The sequence below is a fragment of the Cygnus olor genome, chromosome 3 (assembly GCF_009769625.2).
Source record: "Cygnus olor isolate bCygOlo1 chromosome 3, bCygOlo1.pri.v2, whole genome shotgun sequence".
Lineage (NCBI taxonomy): Eukaryota > Metazoa > Chordata > Aves > Anseriformes > Anatidae > Cygnus > Cygnus olor.
The window spans coordinates 79,569,085-79,588,114 of NC_049171.1; the positions used below are offsets into that span (position 1 = coordinate 79,569,085).

The window sequence follows — 19,030 nt, forward strand, 5'->3', positions numbered from 1 at the left end:
ATAAAACAACTGTTTGAAATGCAACACAATGTGCATTACCATTAGATGACAAAATAAAGATGTTCCTCTCATCTTAAGCAAGAGAAATATATGCTACAGGCAACTTGTTAATCATTTCCTCGGTGGATGCTTTCAGCTATTCACTACTCTTTTCACACATTTTCTATTAGATTTTCCATGGATGTAAGGAAGTATTTTTGACCAAGACCTACTAATGAGAACCAACATGTTCTCTTTCTCTGGTATAATGCAACAAACATTTAGTTGGAAAAGAAAATCACCACTATGACAAAATGTCAAAAAGTGTTTTTTGTTTTTCCAATTTTAGCTTTAAGACCCTACAGCTACACATAAGCTACAAAATTATTTCCCTGGGGTCTCAGTTCAGTCACCTTCCCCAGAAATTTTTTTCGTAGCTAGCTGGCTTCAAAAACTTGTTCAACCAACCTGCCTACTACCAAGGCCTGTTTTAAAACTTCTGTCATCCAACTACTCAAAATTAAGTCATTTATCTTCTGATCAAGAGCTAGATAACATACTGCTGTGCCTGTGACCTCCTATTAGGAACACCTTATGTGACTTAACATGCAGGTTTCAAGGGATGCTACCTCTAATTCGTAACTAAAACAATGGCAGGATAATGAAAGTTTACATTTATTTCATTAGCCAATGAAAAGGAAAACACTCAGTGAGTTTCTGTTTAAATTTGAGCCAACCTAGAACAGATGAGCCTCTTAAATTACTGTATCAGACATCTGTAAATAGGAAACAGCTTTGCGGGCTGGTGAGAACTAAACAGAAACAGAGCCTGAAAGGCATCCTTCAAACTAAATCAAAACCTCTGTATGGTTATTGACTCGTAAGAAGCATTTCTCAGAAGAGTCTTTGTGCAGGCAGACTTCGACACTCCCAGCAACGTCACTGCTAGGAGTGTGCCACAGACATGTATATGTAAAGACACAAAAGAACAGCAGCACAGAGGTACAAAAACAAATCCTCTAATACATAGCTTGCACAGAGCTAGCAGCAGCAGAGCTTTCAGTAGCAATTGTAAATGCACCAAAAACAAAACAAAAAGTTCATTTACACAGAGCTCTCAGTTGAAGTTTGGTAGTTTTAACAAACCTACTCAGTTTAAGCTTTGTTTGGATATTTTATGTTGCAGTCAGTACTGGATATATGTTATTCAGGATCTTTCACATCTGCTACAGAGCTTGTTTACAAAAGCTGCTCCTCTCTTCCCTGCAGCAAAGCATTCCAGGGACTTCCGCCACTTTCCTATAAGTCGCAAGAGGAGCAAAGCACTTTTTTCTTTCTGCTGAAGACACAGCTCTTCTCTCTCACCTTCAAACTTCTTTAGATTAGGGGTAAACCAGATAAAGCTTTCTTGCTGCTCCCCCAGCTTTTAAGGCTTCTCTAGAAAACTCCCAAGTCTTCTCTGGGATCTTTTAGCACCTCCCAGACAGGTCTCTTCCCTTCACGTGCCCCGTGAACCAGGTACAGCTCTGCCTGTTTCATCACAAGCATGCTGGAGCCACTGAGAATGAAAGCACTATGCAGGTTTTTAAGAGTGATATTCCTCACAAAATTATAAGGAGTTTTCTTGCAGTCAGAGGCGTTTCTGCTATGAAGAACAATAGTACAAACCTATCAGTTTTATAAAGTGTATCAGCAATGTACTATGCAAACCTTACCTACGATTTGAGGGCTGAACTGTGATTCCTTTTGGGACCTCTGCATCTTTACATTGCCTTCCATTTTTTCTTGAGATCTGCTGTTGAATTACTTCTCCTTTATCAAACATCAGGTGCAGACGGTAACTGACCACCTTAATTATTGTGAAGAACACTGTCACTGAGCTGCAGTATGCAAAAGCCGTAACTGCATTTGCTGGAAAAGCCTACAGAAAGGAATAATAAAGACATCATCGTAACAGTTTACTTTAAGAAGATGCTACTAGAATCTTCAAAGTCGTTTTCAAAATCTTTAGCTCTTTTTATCTGTTGTTTGTACCCCTACTGAGTTTTGCAGACACAAGAAGTACTGCATCTCCATGCAGCAGACTTGAATTCTGCTCACCAGGAAATTCTAAAGATTTGTTCAAATTTCAAATCATAATACAAGATTTATTCTTCTTTTGATTAGCTACGAATGGTATTATTTTCTTAACAGAATCACTAAAAGTTTACAATTAACAAACATTGTTGAAATACTCATAAAATAGTCCATTACCAGGATAATGCAACCTTTCCTGAACTAAGAACTTATAGAAATGCAGACATAATGAAACATTAATTTTCCACAAATGGGAACCCCCTTTTGAAAAATTCTGTCATCTTACCCTGCTTCGAAGCTATGGTTTGGAAGTAAAATGCTGCAGTTTCATCTGCTTTTTCTAACACTTCATAGCACATCTCCTATTGTCTTTACTGCTGAAGAATTTTAAATAATTGATCAGGACTAGTCATCACAAATGAATAAAATGCATCTGTAGAGGCAGCCTCTTTGATTTTTTTAATTTTTATTTGAAGTTCATAACTGTTAATTCACAGCTGTCTGATCTGTGCCTGCTGATCTGTGATGGGCACCCTATCTCTAAGTCATTACAATGAATTGTAGTTCAACTGCAGACATCGGTCCTGCGCAGACGACGTACTAACAGCACTTTCCTAAGTAAATACTTCCTTACCATAAAGGGAAAGTCATAGCAATGGATACTTGCAGTTACATTTGAAAGGCCAAAGCCTTCATCATTGTAGTCATGAAACACCATTACATACTGTTTTAATCCAGCTGCACTCTCAAAGCAAGTTTCATCTCTTCTTTTTCTTTTTTTTTTTTTTTTTTTTTTAAAGAGCATTATTATCTCTGCACAATTTGTCATGGGGACTAAAAAGAAGATTTCCAATGCTCAGGATATGCTAAAAGTCTATTGAAATTAATTTTTAAGAATGGTCTTCGCTCTGTGCCCTAAATCTATCATTTTAAGTACCACCTTTGCAGATCAAGGAGTATTTGGATTCCAAATTTTTTTCAGATTCAGAAATAAACTGCACTACCCCCACACAGGTGAGGAAGGGAAAGGAATGAGGCACGCTTACTTCATCTCTAAAACAAGTCACTGCATTTAACCTGACGTTGAAATGAGTACATTAAATCATTTCTGTGTTATCGTAAGTAAGGGGGTAGCTACTCTTCTGTCACTTTTGGCTTAGCAAGACTTCCTACCTTCAAAATACATGAGTGAAAGTTTTCAGGCAAGTCCTTTTTAGGACTATTCTGATTCACATACAAAGAGTCTATTGGATAGAAGTAGAGAAGCTATCTAGCAGGTAGGTATTACGAACGATACCTAATAAGAAAGACATGACTTTCTACAAGTTGAGGCTTAGTCTGTTAAGAATGCTTCATGGCACTGTGTGTACACCAAAACTAAGCATACCCTTCAGTCATTTACTGAACCTGGGCCAGAAAGAGGATCAGTTTGCAAGCCAGAGCTTTCATGGTAGAAGGTTTGGTGGATAAGGTTCAAGAATTTGAATCTTATGACTAATGTATGACTAATGTATTTGCAAAACACAAGTTAAAAATTGCTTGGTTTCACAAAGAATGTCATCCATTTACCTGTAACCATTTGTTTCAAAGAGATGCGTTCACTTTCCAGGAAATCTCTTCAACTATACACTAAAAAAGTATGGACTAAAAAACTCATTCTTAAACAACATCACAGAATGAGTCACTAGAAAAGAAGTGCTTCGTAGGTGACACTTATAAAGCTTAATACATACGATATGAATAACTTCAAGCAGACACAACAAAAATAAACTCCCAATAACGAAGTCTATGCTTCCACAGAGCGTGCTACAAGAGAGAAACCACCAGAGGCTCCCAGGTTTCTGAGGGAAGGAGAGGAGCGCTTTGGGCTAATGCTGAGTGCTCCATGTCTGCATCCCTGCCTCGTGAGCAGACCTCCCAGGCACACGTTCTGTGCCTCCCCCCACGCTCCTCCTGCAGGTCCGCCCAGCATACAGTGCTTCCCACAGAGCTCACAATTCAAAACCTATGCACATACATATATGTAAATAAGGCCAGCAGATCCTTAATATTCTGGATCTTGGTGCAAGCTAAGTACTACAAGCTAGCAGCTTGCCCCCAGCCCACATAGGGAATCAGGAGAAAGATGAAGATGGGAATGGAAAGCCCTGGATTTTCTGAATCAGGCCTCTTGCATAAGGGTAGAGGTGTCATGAGTGTTGTTGGTGTTCCCAGGTACAGCTATGCGAAAGCTACCAGTCTGAGCTAAGGAGAAATTAAATTATAGACCACTGAGGAATTATATGATAGATTTGCTTCTGATGTACTATAGTTATAATTAGCCTCATTTCCTATGGAAATGAGGTTTTATAATCACACCATGTGGCTGTGTATTCATCATCTCTCTCCATCCCCTCTGCTGAATGACTTTTCAGTTCTTTGGGTACTTTCACCTAACTGCAACAGACGACAACCCCACCAGGAGCAGGCCCCAGTAGCACACCTCCCGTGTTAGCGACAGGAACACGCACGGCTCTCTTGCCCTTTCAATGCTGCCCCAGTGACAGGGAAAGCTTCAGCTAAGCTGGTATCTTATTAGAAGCTACAAAAACATACCAAAAATACAAATTAATCAGAAAGCAATCTTATGGCATCCCACAGGTTTCTGTGGAAGCTGTAGATTTCTTTCCTCTTGCACAATTAAACATTCCACCATAACGTGCTTTTTGTTTTCCAGTAGTTCCCAAAACCAGAACACTGTGGGGCCACGGGCCCCCACAGGTTCATGTGTTCAAAATGTCACCTTACTACTGCAAATGCAGCAGGATTGACCTGCCCATGCAGGCAGGACACTTGCCGAGGGCTTCTGCCTGCCCAGAGATCACTCCCAGAGGAATGGCCAACTTCTGCGTGTGTCTGCTAACGTTATCTGGGTAGCACAAAGGTAGAGATGACTGAGGAATTTCCTAAGTTAAAGGCATGTAACCTTTGAACAAAATACCACACCTTGTAAATTGGATGGAATATTTAGAGTTGGTTAAACCCAGATGTAACCCACCTGGTGCATCTAAAGGTACACGGTGCTGCACCTGGGACTCGGTGTGCTACAGAACTGAAACAAGTCAACTGCCAAACAAATGTGCAGTCAGCCACTACAGCCACACTTGCCAAAGAAAGAGTGGGAGGTAACAGTATTGGAGCCAAAGATAAATATTTTGATGTTCCTTTAGCTGAATTAATAACTAAAAGATGTCCATTATGCACTATAGAACATGGAAAAACAGGTAGCACATGAAAGCCCAGGGGTGTAAACTTAGATTTCACAGTGTGCATTCTACCTCACAGTAAATAGGGTAAGAACAGTGTAGCTTAACTCTCTGTCCTAGAGGCATATGCTTCCTTACTTTTATGGAGAGACGAAGAGATAAAGTAGGGACTGGGAGCAGCCAACACACTGCAAGTTTAATCACAGTTTACCTCTGAGTAATTTGTTTACATGCCCACACCCTTATACTGCCATGTTGTATGTATCCTATCCCGGCATGATTTGAAGACCTAATGCGTAAGAAGTCGCAGCCCTTTAAGTTCAAGAGTTTCCTGTCCAACAAAAGGCAGAAGAAACTCTCACCATTTCAGGGACTCACCAAAACGTGAACATGCGCTGCCTTGCAGCTTGTACAGTAGGCTATAGAACAAGCATCCCCAAAGCCATCTCTCCGCTTCAGTGGTGTTGCACTGGGACTGAACATAGCCCGGTGGCTTTGTTTAAGATGTACCACTTCTTTCCTACACACAACGCCTGGGAACCCTGGGCTGTTCAGTGGAATAAGATAACTAATTCATAATCTGCTACGAGATTTGACACGGCAAGGTTAGAAGAGATCTCATTAAGATTTTGAAAGTTGATTTTAACAGCAATGGTGCTCCAAAGAGTTTTCAATGTACATTTTTAATTGTATATTTACTACTACAAAGGAAAACCGAGAAAGAAAAGGGAGAGATGGAAACAGAGATCTGCATTTTCAGGGATGGGGAAGTTCATACTGGAACAATTAGAACCAAAGTAAGCTATGCTGACAGTGCTAGAGAATGAAATCCTCCATCCACACAACAGAAACAACTTGATACTATAAGCTCCCTGATGCTACTGTCAGCATATCTCACCCGGGCCAGTGTGAAAAACCTAAAAGGAGACGGATGAATTTTGCCAGTTCATTCAAATCAAACCGTTCCAGAGAGACTTTCTGACTTTGACATGGGCATGATTAAGTCAATCCAATACAAAGGAAGATTTTTAGTACTAGTACTCTATTTTGTTCTGACTTTGCCATTTCAAGAGATATCTGTGACTGTTTAAGCTGAATCCAAAACTACTAATGGTAAGCGTGTAACAAAAATATCACCCCAAACATTGTCAAACATAAATAAAATTCCCAAAATAAAACCTTTAATTAAATGGCAGGTTCAGTTTTCTAAGTGGCAAGAATATGTAGCTTGCACAAAGTTTACAAAGCCCAACCACTTAAAAGCAGGAAAACAAATACTTGAGGCATCATTACTTGAGCAGACAGCATAACAAATGCATTATTCTCATCAAGGATAAAGAATTCCCATAGCGATACGTTAGCTCAAGAACACAAGTCCTGCATTTAACGGGATGATTCATCACAAAGTCAGCCAGTTTGCAGAAAAAGCAAGTCCATCAGGATAGACAATGATGAAGCCCAGGAGAGAGAAAGCGAGAAGTTCAGTAGATAAGTTAGGTGTCCTTCTTCTCTCTTTAAATAATTTCCTATGTTCTATGTTAAGTCTAACATACAATCTCTGGGTCCAGTGTTCTTTTGTGCAACTCTGCATGCCTTCTTCCACACCATTAGTATGGAAATTACCCACAAGGCAATACACATTCTTGCATATGTGTATGAGATGCATACCTACTAGCACCAACTGGAAAAGTTAACCCTTACTTTTTTCTTCCTTTTTTTTTTTTTCTTTTTACAATCACACATACCACTTTAGCAGTAAATCCTACATCAATTTCCTGCTGGCTTGCAGAAGACAGAGACACTATCAATCAGAAGAAAACATGCTGCTACCTTGGTGCAAGAACTCCATGAACCATACTTACAGGGACTGAGCACAATCCATGCCACAAAATACAATACACTGACTGTTTTTTAAATCACAAGACTGACTTTTCCCTGGGATTGCAGAGGGACTCGTGAATGCTCTTTGCTTTTGAAAATGACGCCCATAGCTGACTATGTAGGGTGATGAGACCTGTTTAGAATTTTTATCCCACCAAAATAAATCTACAAACTTTGTTAAGAATTTAGTAGTCAATGTGAGATGAATGGCAATTTTCACCAACAGAAGCAGTACACAGCTACAGTCACTGAAGAATGCGCCAATGAACAGATGCAATGATCCAGCAAACTATTTTTAGGCTTTCCTAGCACAGGAGGAGAACACACCTAGAGTAAACTTTCAAGTTTTCAAGGAAAGCCGTACTAAAGTTAGGCAAACACGCCCCGGTTATAAAATTACCGCCTTGCTACGTTGAGCCCAAAGGGCACCGGGCGTAGTAGCGCTGTGACAGCGGGGTGACATTCAGCAAGGCGCACACCGCTCGGCCCCGGCCTCCCCCATTTATTCTCCCTCCCCAGCAGCAAAGCCCAGGCCAGGTGGGGATGCGCTAGAGCTGTCCCCGGGGGGGGTCACCCCACGAACAGGCCCGGCTGCTGCCTTCCCCTCCCCGCAGCCCGACACCGGCCGGGGGTGCCCTTCCCGGTCCCCCCACGGCAGCGGGGCTCTCACCAGGTGCATGGCCAGCGGCAGCGTCAGCAGGAAGAGCCACAGATAGAGGTGGCAGCTGTTGGCGAAGGCGCCCAGCTCCGGGTCGTGGTACCAGCCGCCGGTCAGCGCCGCCCACACGCCCTGCGCCACCAGCCGCGCCGCCGGCGACACCATGGCCGCCCCCCGCCGCCGCCACCACCGCCAGCGGCGCCCCTCAGCCGCCCCCCGCCGCCGCCGCCGCCGCCATGCCGGGGGCCCGCGGATTCTCCCATGGTGCCCCGCGACGCCGAGCATCCCGCCCGCCCCGCCCCGCGCCCGCCCCCGGGATGCTCCGGGGGGGCTCGGGGACACGCCCGGGGTGGGTGCCGGGGACGCGCGGCTCCTCGGTTCGGCCTCGCCACAGCGACAGGCGCCGAGCGGGGACGGGGAGGGTGCAGTCCTGGCGCTGCCTCGCACGCATCTGCAAGGAGCGCGCCGAGTGCGATTAGCCCCCTATAAATAACAGCTTTGGTGCGTGACAACTCACGCGGTGGGTTTTTTTAGAAAAAACTTGCTTCCCGCATGCATCCTGACAAACGAAAACATTTGCGCGCACACCTCCGAAAAGGGTAAAGAAAGGTGGAACTGAAAAGCTTCTTCAAAACTTTCCTCTTTTTTGAGACTGCTGACTCATGTCGGGTGTTATGTGGAAGTCCCAGGTGGTGAGGGCTTCACTGGAGTTGATGCAACATTTGCGTCTTATTAGGGCGATTTGTCCTCAAATCCTGCCACTCTCCTTCATCTAATGTTCACTAACGTTGCCACCAAGCATTTTCTGGTGTATTGGTACTTGCGGGTACGAAGGGCGCTGTCATTTCCAGCCCAGGGCACGTGTCCTGGCCGTAGCGCAGCTGTACGGCACCGCAGCTGCAGTGGAGTGACGAGGATGAAAAACGTGACCGCAGACTCCTCGAGAGAACTTGAGCAGCGACCTTCACCTTCAGCAGCCTGCATTCCCTTCTTCTGAACGACGACTCCACTAGGTGGTGCCGTGGGAAAGGTTACAGGAGCCTCCTGTTGTCGTCTGTAAAATTATTTCCATTATTAGAACACCTAGGGCCAGCAGTTACATACCGAGATCCTGGGGTGCTCGGTGCTGCAGAAACAAGCATGACCCGAACACAGAATGACCCGAGCGTAGCAATTGCTCGTGCATAATGGTACTTTGGGGAGCAAATTTTGGAATAATAGCTCTAAATAAATATTTAAACTTTTCGCTGTGCTGCAACCAATACCTCGTCTGACCCAAAACATTCCACAGTTAATTAGTTCCTGCAGATTCCTTCGGATAACAGATAAAGTTCAAGGTGGAATTTGTGTGGCAGAACGTTTGTATTACAACATACTTTATGGCTTTTATAATAAGGCAAATATGCAGATAAGGAGAAGGCTTGCAATTATCTCTCTGAATAGCTGCAAGGCATTCTCTTATATTAAAGGAAATGGGAAAAGACTCGATAGACATGCTGGTTCTGCATTCTTTCTTTTTGGTTAGCACAGTTCGGTAAGTCACTGTCTAATTTTCGCCTTTTGTGGAGAGCTGCAGACATGGCTTAGGCTGTGGGATAAAAAGGAATTTATTAACTTCGTGTAATTTTAATTTTGCATGACTATTTTGGAACCTCAGTCTTGGGATATCCAGTTGCAAATTTTGTGTTTATGTGCACTACTCGGGGTGCGGGTTTTTGTGTGAAAACTCAAGCAGCATTCATCATGTCTGCTAATTCTACCCGGCGATGTGGTTTGGCACCTTCCCCGGGCCTCTTTTAGCCACCTCGGTTTCCACCTCTGGAAACCATCCCTTGGCGGCAGCTGCATCCAGAACCTCGGGCTCAATGGGACAAAGCGATCGGCTCCTGAGACGAAAACAAATCTTGTTGAACTTTGAGACGCCCTTCCCACAGCGTTGGTGAGAAAACAATACGTCCCCAAGCCCACACACTTCCTTCAGGCTTCCAACAGAACAGCTATTGGTGCTTAGAAAATGATTTTTTCCAGCAGGGACCTGCAAAAATCTGGACGCAAAAACAGCAACTTTGGAGAAGGTGCCGCTTCCAGCCTTTTCCTAGAGAAGCGGCTGGCCCACGCGGGGCCGAGGCCCTGTCAGGCCTCACAGGGTGGGCGCTGAACGCGGCTGGAGGAGGAAGCTCGCTGCGTGCGAGCCGCCCGTCCGCCCGCAGCGGAATTAGGGAAGCGGGGTTTCCTCAGAACCACCTCGGGATTAATTCTGGCGAAGCCCCGAGCACCGCACACGACGGAGGAGCGGGCAAACCGCGGACGGAGGCCCGGCGAGCGGGACCAGGCTCCCCTTCCCCACCGCTGCGGCCGTTAACCGCCGCCTCAGCCGCGCGCACTCCCCCAGCCCCCGCAGCCAGCGGACCCTCCGCTCGGCACCCCCCCCCCCACGTGCCTCCCGCCGGCCAATCAGCGGCGGCAGCGCGGGGAGCGGAGCGGCGCCGCTCCTCCCGCTCTCCCCGCTCGGCGCTTGCGCGCTCCCGGCCGGCGGCGGCGGCGGCGGCGGCGGCGGCGGCGGCGGCGGCCGGGCCCCGCCCCTCTCCGCGCTGGCCCCGCCCCTCCCCTCCCTCCCTCCGTCCGCGGCGGCGGGGCGGCGGCAGGTGGGGATGCGGCCGGGCGGGCGCCCCGCGGGCGGCGGGGGCTGAGCTCGCTGCCATGGCCGCGCCGGGGAGCGGCGGCGGCGGCGAGGAGCCGGTCCCGGTGACGGTGGCGGCCCCGCTGTGGACGGCGCTGTACGACTACGAGGCGAGCGGCGAGGACGAGCTGAGCCTGCGGCGGGGGGACGTGGTGGAGGTGCTGTCGCAGGACGCGGCCGTGTCCGGCGACGACGGGTGGTGGGCGGGGAAGATCCGGCAGCGCCTCGGCATCTTCCCCGCCAACTACGTGAGCCGCCGGCCGGGCGGCGGCGGCGGCGGAGAAGGAGGGGAGGAGGCGGCGGCGGCGGCGGCGGGGGGCAGCCCGCCCGAGATCGACTTCGAGCACCTGCAGCTGCGGGAGGTGATCGGCGTCGGGGGCTTCGGCAAGGTGTACCGGGCCACCTGGCGGGGCCGCGAGGTGGCCGTGAAGGCGGCGCGCCGGGACCCCGACGAGGACATCACGGCCACGGCGGAGAGCGTGCGGCGGGAGGCCAAGCTCTTCGCCATGCTGAGGCACCCCAACATCATCGCCCTGCACGGGGTGTGCCTGCGGGAGCCCAACCTCTGCCTCGTCATGGAGTTCGCCCGCGGAGGGTCCCTCAACAGGGCGCTCGCTGCCGCCGCCGCTTCCTCCTCTTCTTCCTCATCCTCCTCTTCCTCCTCGGCCGGGCCCGGGGCTGCCCGCATCCCCCCGCACGTCCTGGTCAACTGGGCGGTGCAGATCGCCCGCGGCATGCTCTACCTGCACGACCAGGCCATCGTCCCCATCCTGCACCGAGACCTCAAGTCCAGCAACGGTGAGTCCCGCTGCGGGATGGCCGTGGGCCTGCGGGCATGGCACTGCAGTCGCTTGCCCACCAAGCTGGCCTGGGCACTGTCCCCCCATCCCACTTCTCCCAGAGAGGTGTCACAGCCTGCTGGGCTCAGCCAGGTGCTGTCCCAAAAGCTGGCCCCAAACCCAGCCGGGTAGGTTGGGGAGAAGAAAGGCTCGCTGGAAAAACACGCGGAGCAAAGTCCTGGCCTCTCAGGCGGGAGCTCGCTCGGAAGGGAAGCGGGATGAAATCTTTGCACAGTCACGGCTGCAGATTCACGAGACTACTTTGCTCGCTCGCACACGTTCAGTACTTCTGCTTTCACAAGACCTTGGCTTACTATAACTTCCGAAGGCAGGTTTCGCAAAGTTATCGCTTGTGAACATTTGCACGTGTTTTTGTTTTACGTTCTCTGTTTCTAGCTTTGATAAAACTCACCTGCATAGGGAGTGTTGACGCAGAAAAGACAGTAGCTTAAAAACAGTAGAAACTTTTGTGTGGTTGCCAGGTTGGCTTTCAGCCTCTGGCATGGACAAGAGCATCTGAAAGAGTGAGGGAGTTACTCGGTTCATGCCTAGTGAATCCTCCATCCAGTTGCTGGAGCTGAGACAGCAGCATCTAAGACAGTTGTGCTTGAACACTGGTCCTCTGGGATAGAGGTGCTTATGACTTGCAATTATAGTTGTTTCAAAGTAGTGACCAGAAAATAGAAATCGTAGTTCGTTCAGAAACGGCTGAAGCAGTCTCTGCAGCCTTTCCTTTTTGTTCTGAACAGCCCAAATGTGCAGCAGTGTTACTTTTTTTTTTTTCAGTTGGGTATCCTTAAGTAGTTAAGTCGAAATGAAAAAGCTTCATTCAAGTTTGAAGCACTTTGTTTAAAAGGCTTTTGCAGTATGCCTTGAAGGTCATCATGCATGGGTTGTTAAGACAAGGCTCAGTCATGGGACTGTTCCCAAGAGTACTTTCACTATTTGTTTGATAAAGAAAGGACCTAGCTCAGCTGTATTTGTGGTTCTGTTTGTAGTGCAAGATGATGAACTCCTGGAACGTTGCTTTAGGACCTGGCAGACATCATGACCAACGCCTTAAATCATATGCAGCTGACAGCAGGCAGCTTGTGTCCTCCTAGTTTGCTGCTCTGTTCAGACTGAGCTGCTTCACCTTTAGTATGTGAGCCTTTCCTTAAACAGAATGGGTTGCTATACGCTACCCTCCTAATTTGACGGTGGCAAAGTCCATATCTGAAATGAATTCATAACCCTGTGGTTTAGCATAGCGCTTAGAGCTGAGTTGGTGACTGCTGTGAACTGATTGCCATTATCATCTCTGTGCATGTAGATAACGGCAGAGCATTTTAAAAATGTGCTTTTAATTACAACCTCAGTATATGCGCTTATTCACTTCTTTCATTATTAACCACTGTTGCGCATGCAATTAACTTTAGCCACTTAGTTTTCTCACCCACATTTCTTTATCTTGGTGAAGCTTGGAGACAGCCTTGATCATCCAACTAAAAGATAACATTGGAAGTCAGTAGCATGCTAGTGATACTGTAGTCATTAAGTTCAACAATTTTAAATGAATTTAAAATGACTGCAAATCATGACAGTGTGTACTGTTACATTCTTTGTCCATCCAGGATTTTCTTTCATTCTGTGACTGTCGCCTTTTCCAGCCTTACATGCTGGGAGTAGAAAGCTGCAGAGGTGCCATGGATGGCAGCAGCTTAGCAGTGGCTGTAGCCACAGGCAGGGCTCTGCCACAGGATCTGGCTGCTCATCGCTGCTTTCCGTGGACTGCTAGCCGTGGGGTTCAGTGCTCTCCATTGGGCAATGCCAGGTAGTATGCCAAACTGTCCGTTTCGTGCTAGCTTTCCGATTTTCACTGAGAAGGGATTTTTCTCCCTTAGACAAGAAATTGGAAGAATGACTTCCCTTAATATGGCATGCTACAGGATGCTCACCAAACTCTTTCCCTAACAAATAAGTAAGAACTATCTTTTCTAGCCGCTTCCATCAGTGTATTTGATCCAGAAATGATGTATGTCTGGACTTGTGGGTGGCAGGCAATAGACAAAGGCAAGCATGTGATTTCTCTCCCATCCATCCCCTGGAGTTGGGATCTGTAGGACAGCATATGTAGTGCTGTTTCACTGACACCAAACCGACATGAGAGTTTAGAGAAGGTGCCACAAACTGAATAGTAGTAATAAGAACAGTAGATTTTTATTATTATTATTTTTTTAGACATTAGTGCCCAACTAGGTTTGTATGCACAGGTTTCTTTAGGCTCCTTTTAGGAGGTGGGAAAAGGCTTTTGTTTCCGTCAAAGCAATACATGAATACATATGCAAATGTTTTCAATATTTGGAAGAAAAACTAACAATGCTTATGAGGGCTGAACAAGGGAGTAAGGGGTAACTCTTGGCTCTTGTTGCTATCAGAGTTTCTTCAATTCTGGAGTCCTTACTTAGTGGTTATTCAGAAGTAGACAAAACAAAGGTGTAAAGAGCACTCAGCTTTTAAGTAGGTCTGATGAAATTAAATATAGTAAGCATAGACATGGCCATTAATGGTGATTTGCAAATTAGCTGTGGGTGCTTTGTAAAAAGTTGTGCAGGTGACAAAGTAAGAAGTTTCTGTGGAAAAGAACACAGTCTATTTTGAGATTATCTTCCTAACAAGCAGTTCTTAAGTTCTTAGATATACTTTATAGGTTAAGGAGATGATCTAAAATTAGGATGAAGAGGTGGACTTTACCTACCTAAAATCTGAAGAAAAAAATTAAAGGAAAATTTGAGATTTTCCAAATCAGCATTGATAGTCAAGTAATTCTGAATAAAGAATAATTTGAATGAAATGCAGCTATTTTAAGCTGTGAAAAATACAAAAAGCTTGAACATTCTTAACTGTATCTCCTAGGTACAAGTATAGTCTCAATAAAGCGTGCCAGTTGATCATGAAGAAGTTGCTTTACTGAAAATAAAAAACATTCATCTGTAAGACTGGACTAATAGTAACCTATGAGGGTGTTTTTTTGGAGGGGAGTTGCACTTCTCAACGGGTTTGCTGACTTTCAAAGGGCAACTTTTTGTCCGGGGGAACCAAATTGCCTTCTTCTAGACAAGGACACCCCATTAGTCACGAAGCCTCAGTTAACTGGGGTTGTTTAGGGGCTCGCTGCCACCTCTTCTGATGCTTTTCTTGGAGTCTGAATAAAGCTACTAATATGTTCAGGTAAAACGTGCTAGGCTTCACCTTCTGAAGTCTAGTATAGAGAAAGCAGAGGTTTGTGGTTTGGAGATTGATTTCAGATTGTGCAGTACTTCTGCCTAAAAAAAAATGTGCTTTATCTCTAGTGCAGCAGCTTTGTGTACTTGCAGAAACCATTACAAAAAGTTCAGAATATCTTGCTTATGGTGTGGACACATCTGTGAGTACAAGGTAAAGCACAAAGTTGATTAGGTGCAGATTCAGTGTACTAGCATAATACTGATAAGTCCTCTGTATTTGTTTGTTATAGATGGATATGCAAGCAGGGTTTGGTTTACTGTGACTTCCACTAGTTCTTCCAGTGTCCCAGGGTCCACTGCAGTCCTCACTTCTCTGAAGTGTGCTGAGTTTGTATTGCTTTTAGATATCGTCAAAAACAGCTTGATTTGTAAGGATTGTTGAATGAGGCTGTGGACGTAACAGTGCTAATGAAAGCAATACTTGAAATCTGAAGGAATCAAGCATACAACAGAATAGTGAAACTGCAACTGGACAATCCACTTTAATGTAGCATTCTTCAAACTAATCTCATGGAATAAATTTGATGAGTGAAGGTGTACTGGAATTTGAGGAAAAGCAAGGACAAATAACCTCTGGTTCTTTGTTATAAGTTATTTGCAGCGGAATTGCTCGCATCATGCTGCTAAAACTCCCTTAAAATAAGATGGAGATGTTTTCAAGAATCTGCAACATCTACTTTCCCTCTAACTTCTTTACCCAGCAACTTTATGCTAGCTGTTGGGTGACGGGATGAAAAGTTTTACATCAAATTTCTATTTGGTATCTTAATCAATTTTATTCTGAAATCACTGGGGTGCATAATTTGTCTCCTGGCTCTGTTTTGAAGAGGGAGGACTTGTCACAAGTAAAGCTGTAAGGATTGCTTATACATTAGAGTGCTTGAATATGCAGTGTTTTCTGAGGAACAGTTATGAAGAAAAATCAAAATGAAATTATTACAGTTCGTTCTGGTAGTTTTGAGGGAGAAGAGGACTCTTTTCTGCAGATTCGAGCTTCAACCTAACTTTCTGTGTCTGGAAATAAAGTCCCAAGATGTCTTCTAATGGCAGCAAAACTTGGTTTTGTTTTGTCTGAAGCCATGAGCCAATTCCTGCTCACCCGATATATCACATTTAAAAAAAAAAAGTGTTTTTGTTTTTTTTTTGTGGGCATGTGCCCTGCATCTCCCTCACCTCCCTGTGATGCTCTCACTCATGGTAGTTTTGCTCTTCTGCTCCTTGGGATGTTTGCAGTGTCCCTGCTGGGCTAGCCATAGCTGTCGCAGAGTACTAGGGGCTTCCTGCTGCCTCCTGTAGCGGCCTGCATCTGCTGTCATCAGTTTGAAAACACCTCGTGCAGCCTTGCTACCCACTCAGCTGGCAATACTGGCTGGCATCTCTAAGGTCTGGAGAGGAAAGAGCATTTCTCTGGCGGACTTGACGGACGTTCCTCTTCCATAAGATGGCCGACTTCCATGAAACCCAAAGGAACCTGACGGCTCCAAGAACATGGCTGTGCTTTCAGTATTTTATCTGACAGACAGATAAAATAGTGGGGCTAAATGTTACTGGGGCACAGGGGAAGGACCGACGGATCTTTCTTCAGGAAGGCTGGCTTAAAGAAGACCCTTAACTCACAGGTAATGGACCGCTGATCCTAGGCTACGTGGTGGATCGTCCTCTGGTTAGGCAGATGCTCCGTACATAGATACTTACATAGATGTTTCATGAGCCACTTATTTGTTAGCAGTTTAAAATTCTTCTGCCTTAGTGTTCAGTGCTGTGTTCATATAGGAAGTCATGGTAATTAAATGCTACTGTTCTTAATTACTTAAATTACATAAAGCTTAGAAACTGTTCCAGGTATACCAGCTTCCTAGCCCATCTGCGTGAGTTTAAGTAGCCCTGCCTTGTGCTGTGCTGTGAAGATAATGCTGCTGCATTGCAACAGAAAAACTGGTCATGCATCCTGGATATGTGGAGCAGGAAGGAGCTCAGGTTTTAGCAATCTTGTCTGATTAGCATTCTTAAAAAATACCCTCATGCAAACTGTAGGATTGCTGGATTTCATCAGCTTGGAAAACAGTATCTCTTTTGAAGGTTATGAACTATAAAAGTTAGCATGTTATTGAATTCAATAACGTTTTTCTCTTTTGTATCATTATATCACTTGAAAGCGTTCTGCTTTGTTTCATAAAACCTTGCTCCCAGTATTCGATGTGCTCTGACTATTGTAGATAGGGATTTTATTTTCTCTATTTTTAGAGACCCTGACGGCCTGCTGGATTCTGTGGGAGCAGCAAACGCTTAGTAGCCTTGAGGCACAGTGTATCAAAAGAAATGTTTTTGTTATGCCCGTTATATTTTCACTTGATACATTGACATGCTGCATTTAAATACCTTCTATCTTTTGTGTTCAGAAAGTGATACTGGAATTCAAGAAAGAACAATTTTAAATAGCTGGTTGCTGTGGCTTTCACCATCTGCAGTAGAAATAGCTAGTGCTAAAATGTCATAGAGGTTAACTTCCAACTGAAGGATGTGTTTTGGCATTTAAAAATAATATACTGTTTCTTTCTCTTATTTGGTGTTAAGATTCTGCACCTTCAATGGGTAGTATAGTTAATAAAAAGTTTTGTTTTGATCTCATTCTGAATCTTACATCTCTCATGTCTTTCTCCTCTCCTTGTCTTTTTTCTGTCTCCTGTAGTAAGACACCAAATGAGCTGTTTTACAGCTGTTTGGAAGTCTTTCTCCTCCTGCTCCCTGTTGGACTCCTCCCTGGGAGGCTTCTGCAAGAGGTGCATTTGGGCCAAGGTTTCCGGAGACCTCTTGTTGCCCAGCATGGGCAGTCACATCCTAGTCTGCATCTCGCAGACTTTCTGACCATTTTTTCTGAAATGACTGTTTTGGGGGTGGCATTGCATTTCGAGATGCAGGACTTTGGATAACAGTATTTGTAATAAATACCGGTATATTAAAAAGGACTTGAAGCATTACATGGCTGGATTTTTTTTTTTAAGGCAGGTGCCCTAGGATGTGGTCACATACCTATCTACCTGTCTCTGAAAATGGCACTGAGCAAGCAACTCATTTCCTTAGAAACCAGTAGAAAAACAGGCAGCTAAATAATAGCTCCCATATGCTGTTAGAGTATTCATACAATTTTGTTCATTCCCCTAAACACTGAGAAATTTGCATGCTGACTGTAAAGTTTGTGTGATGAGGTATTGTATTAAATAAACAACACAAAAATATAACTGAAATTTGGGCATTGATAGTGTTAGCCAACATTAGAAAAATGTGAGAGCTAATTGAGTTTTCAGCTCCAGTTGTGGATCTCCCCACCACTTTTGGGGACTGCAAGCACAGTGCGTGTGTTTGGACCCTCTGACTAAATATTAAAAGTTCATAGTTATGTTCTGCAAACTCAAAAGAATGGAGAAGTAACACATCATTGAACTGTACTTGGATGTTGAATGCTAGTTTGTGGTTTCTTTGACCTTAGAAGATAATGGCTTTTTGTTTGCAGCCTTTTATTTTTCTTATCAGTAAGCATAAACTTTCTTCTAAACATGCTTCAGTGTTTCAAGTTCTGTGGCCTTGTAGAATAAATGTTTGCAAGGAGTATTTGCAGCATGGATGACTTCTGTCCTTGATTTTTTATTTCTGATGATCTGTTTAAATTTGAAACATTGAACCTCAGTTCAGTGGTCTTCAGTAGTAATGCTTATAGAAAGTGCAGTGATTTGTTTGTTTTTAAGCTTTTTTTTCTTGTTAGAGGTAAAATTATGACATTGAAGTCAATAAAAATGTATATAAAAATATATTGAAGACCAAAGGACTTATCTGTCTATGGTAGCAGTACCAAACTAATAAATGGCATCATAAATTTACATTTCTGGTTTGACTATTTAAAACTAATTTCACCATTTTTACCTCGCTTCACCATGTTACCAGAGCTTTACTCTACATCGGTAGCTGCCAGTAAGTGGTTTTATAAATTTTGACCCACTTAGTGCCTCTGAAAGTCATGGGTTTATATATGAAACAAATTTACATATAAGTATATATAAAAAATATTATATATTGTCAGCACATAAGCATTCTTCCTGCCAGGTTTAACCTTTTTTGTGTGGGGTCATAGCTCCAGTTAAATCAATCCTAGACATGCCAGTGTTGGCTATATAATCATGCTTTGTTCCCTTCGTAGCTACTAAAATCTGTGTTTTGGCAGGTGTGCTATTAACTTGGAGCTGATAAGCTGTCCCTCCCTCTGAAAAATGCAGGAGTAACTGCTTCATTTCTGTGGTTTGTTATGGGACAAAGTAACTCCTGGAACTGGATGTATTTTGGTTCTATATGTTTGGGTGGTTTTCTCTCTTTCTTTTCTACTAGGATTAGATGTCGTTGTTCTTCCTGAAACT

At 44.7% G+C, this 19,030-nt stretch overlaps 2 protein-coding genes across 9 annotated transcripts in view; one reads left to right on the forward strand and one right to left on the reverse strand.

Moving 5' to 3' along the window:
* The window catches only part of PCNX2 (pecanex 2), a 158,575-nt gene extending 150,526 nt beyond the window's left edge, over window positions 1–8,049 (reverse strand). For 3 of the 6 annotated variants that reach the window (XR_005819063.1, XM_040554128.1, XM_040554127.1), the window contains exons 1-2: window positions 7,852–8,049; window positions 1,695–1,900 (exon numbers count right to left, since the gene is read on the reverse strand). Coding sequence is in view for 3 of the 6 variants with exons in the window: in XM_040554128.1 (XP_040410062.1) it covers window positions 1,695–1,900; window positions 7,852–8,004 (359 nt within the window). In the remaining 3 variants the exon portion in view is untranslated. Of the gene's footprint in view, window positions 1–1,129; window positions 1,421–1,694; window positions 1,901–4,537; window positions 4,637–7,851 lie in introns of those variants that run through there. The other 3 variants (XM_040554129.1, XM_040554131.1, XM_040554130.1) reach the window with 3 other exon arrangements.
* A 2,469-nt stretch (window positions 8,050–10,518) lies between these two features.
* The window catches only part of MAP3K21 (mitogen-activated protein kinase kinase kinase 21), a 41,986-nt gene continuing 33,474 nt past the window's right edge, over window positions 10,519–19,030 (forward strand). For 2 of the 3 annotated variants that reach the window (XM_040554135.1, XM_040554137.1), the window contains exon 1: window positions 10,520–11,317. In XM_040554135.1, coding sequence (XP_040410069.1) covers window positions 10,540–11,317 — 778 coding nt within the window. In that variant the 5' untranslated portion in view covers window positions 10,520–10,539. Of the gene's footprint in view, window positions 11,318–19,030 lie in introns of all 3 variants that reach the window. The other variant, XM_040554136.1, reaches the window with a different exon arrangement.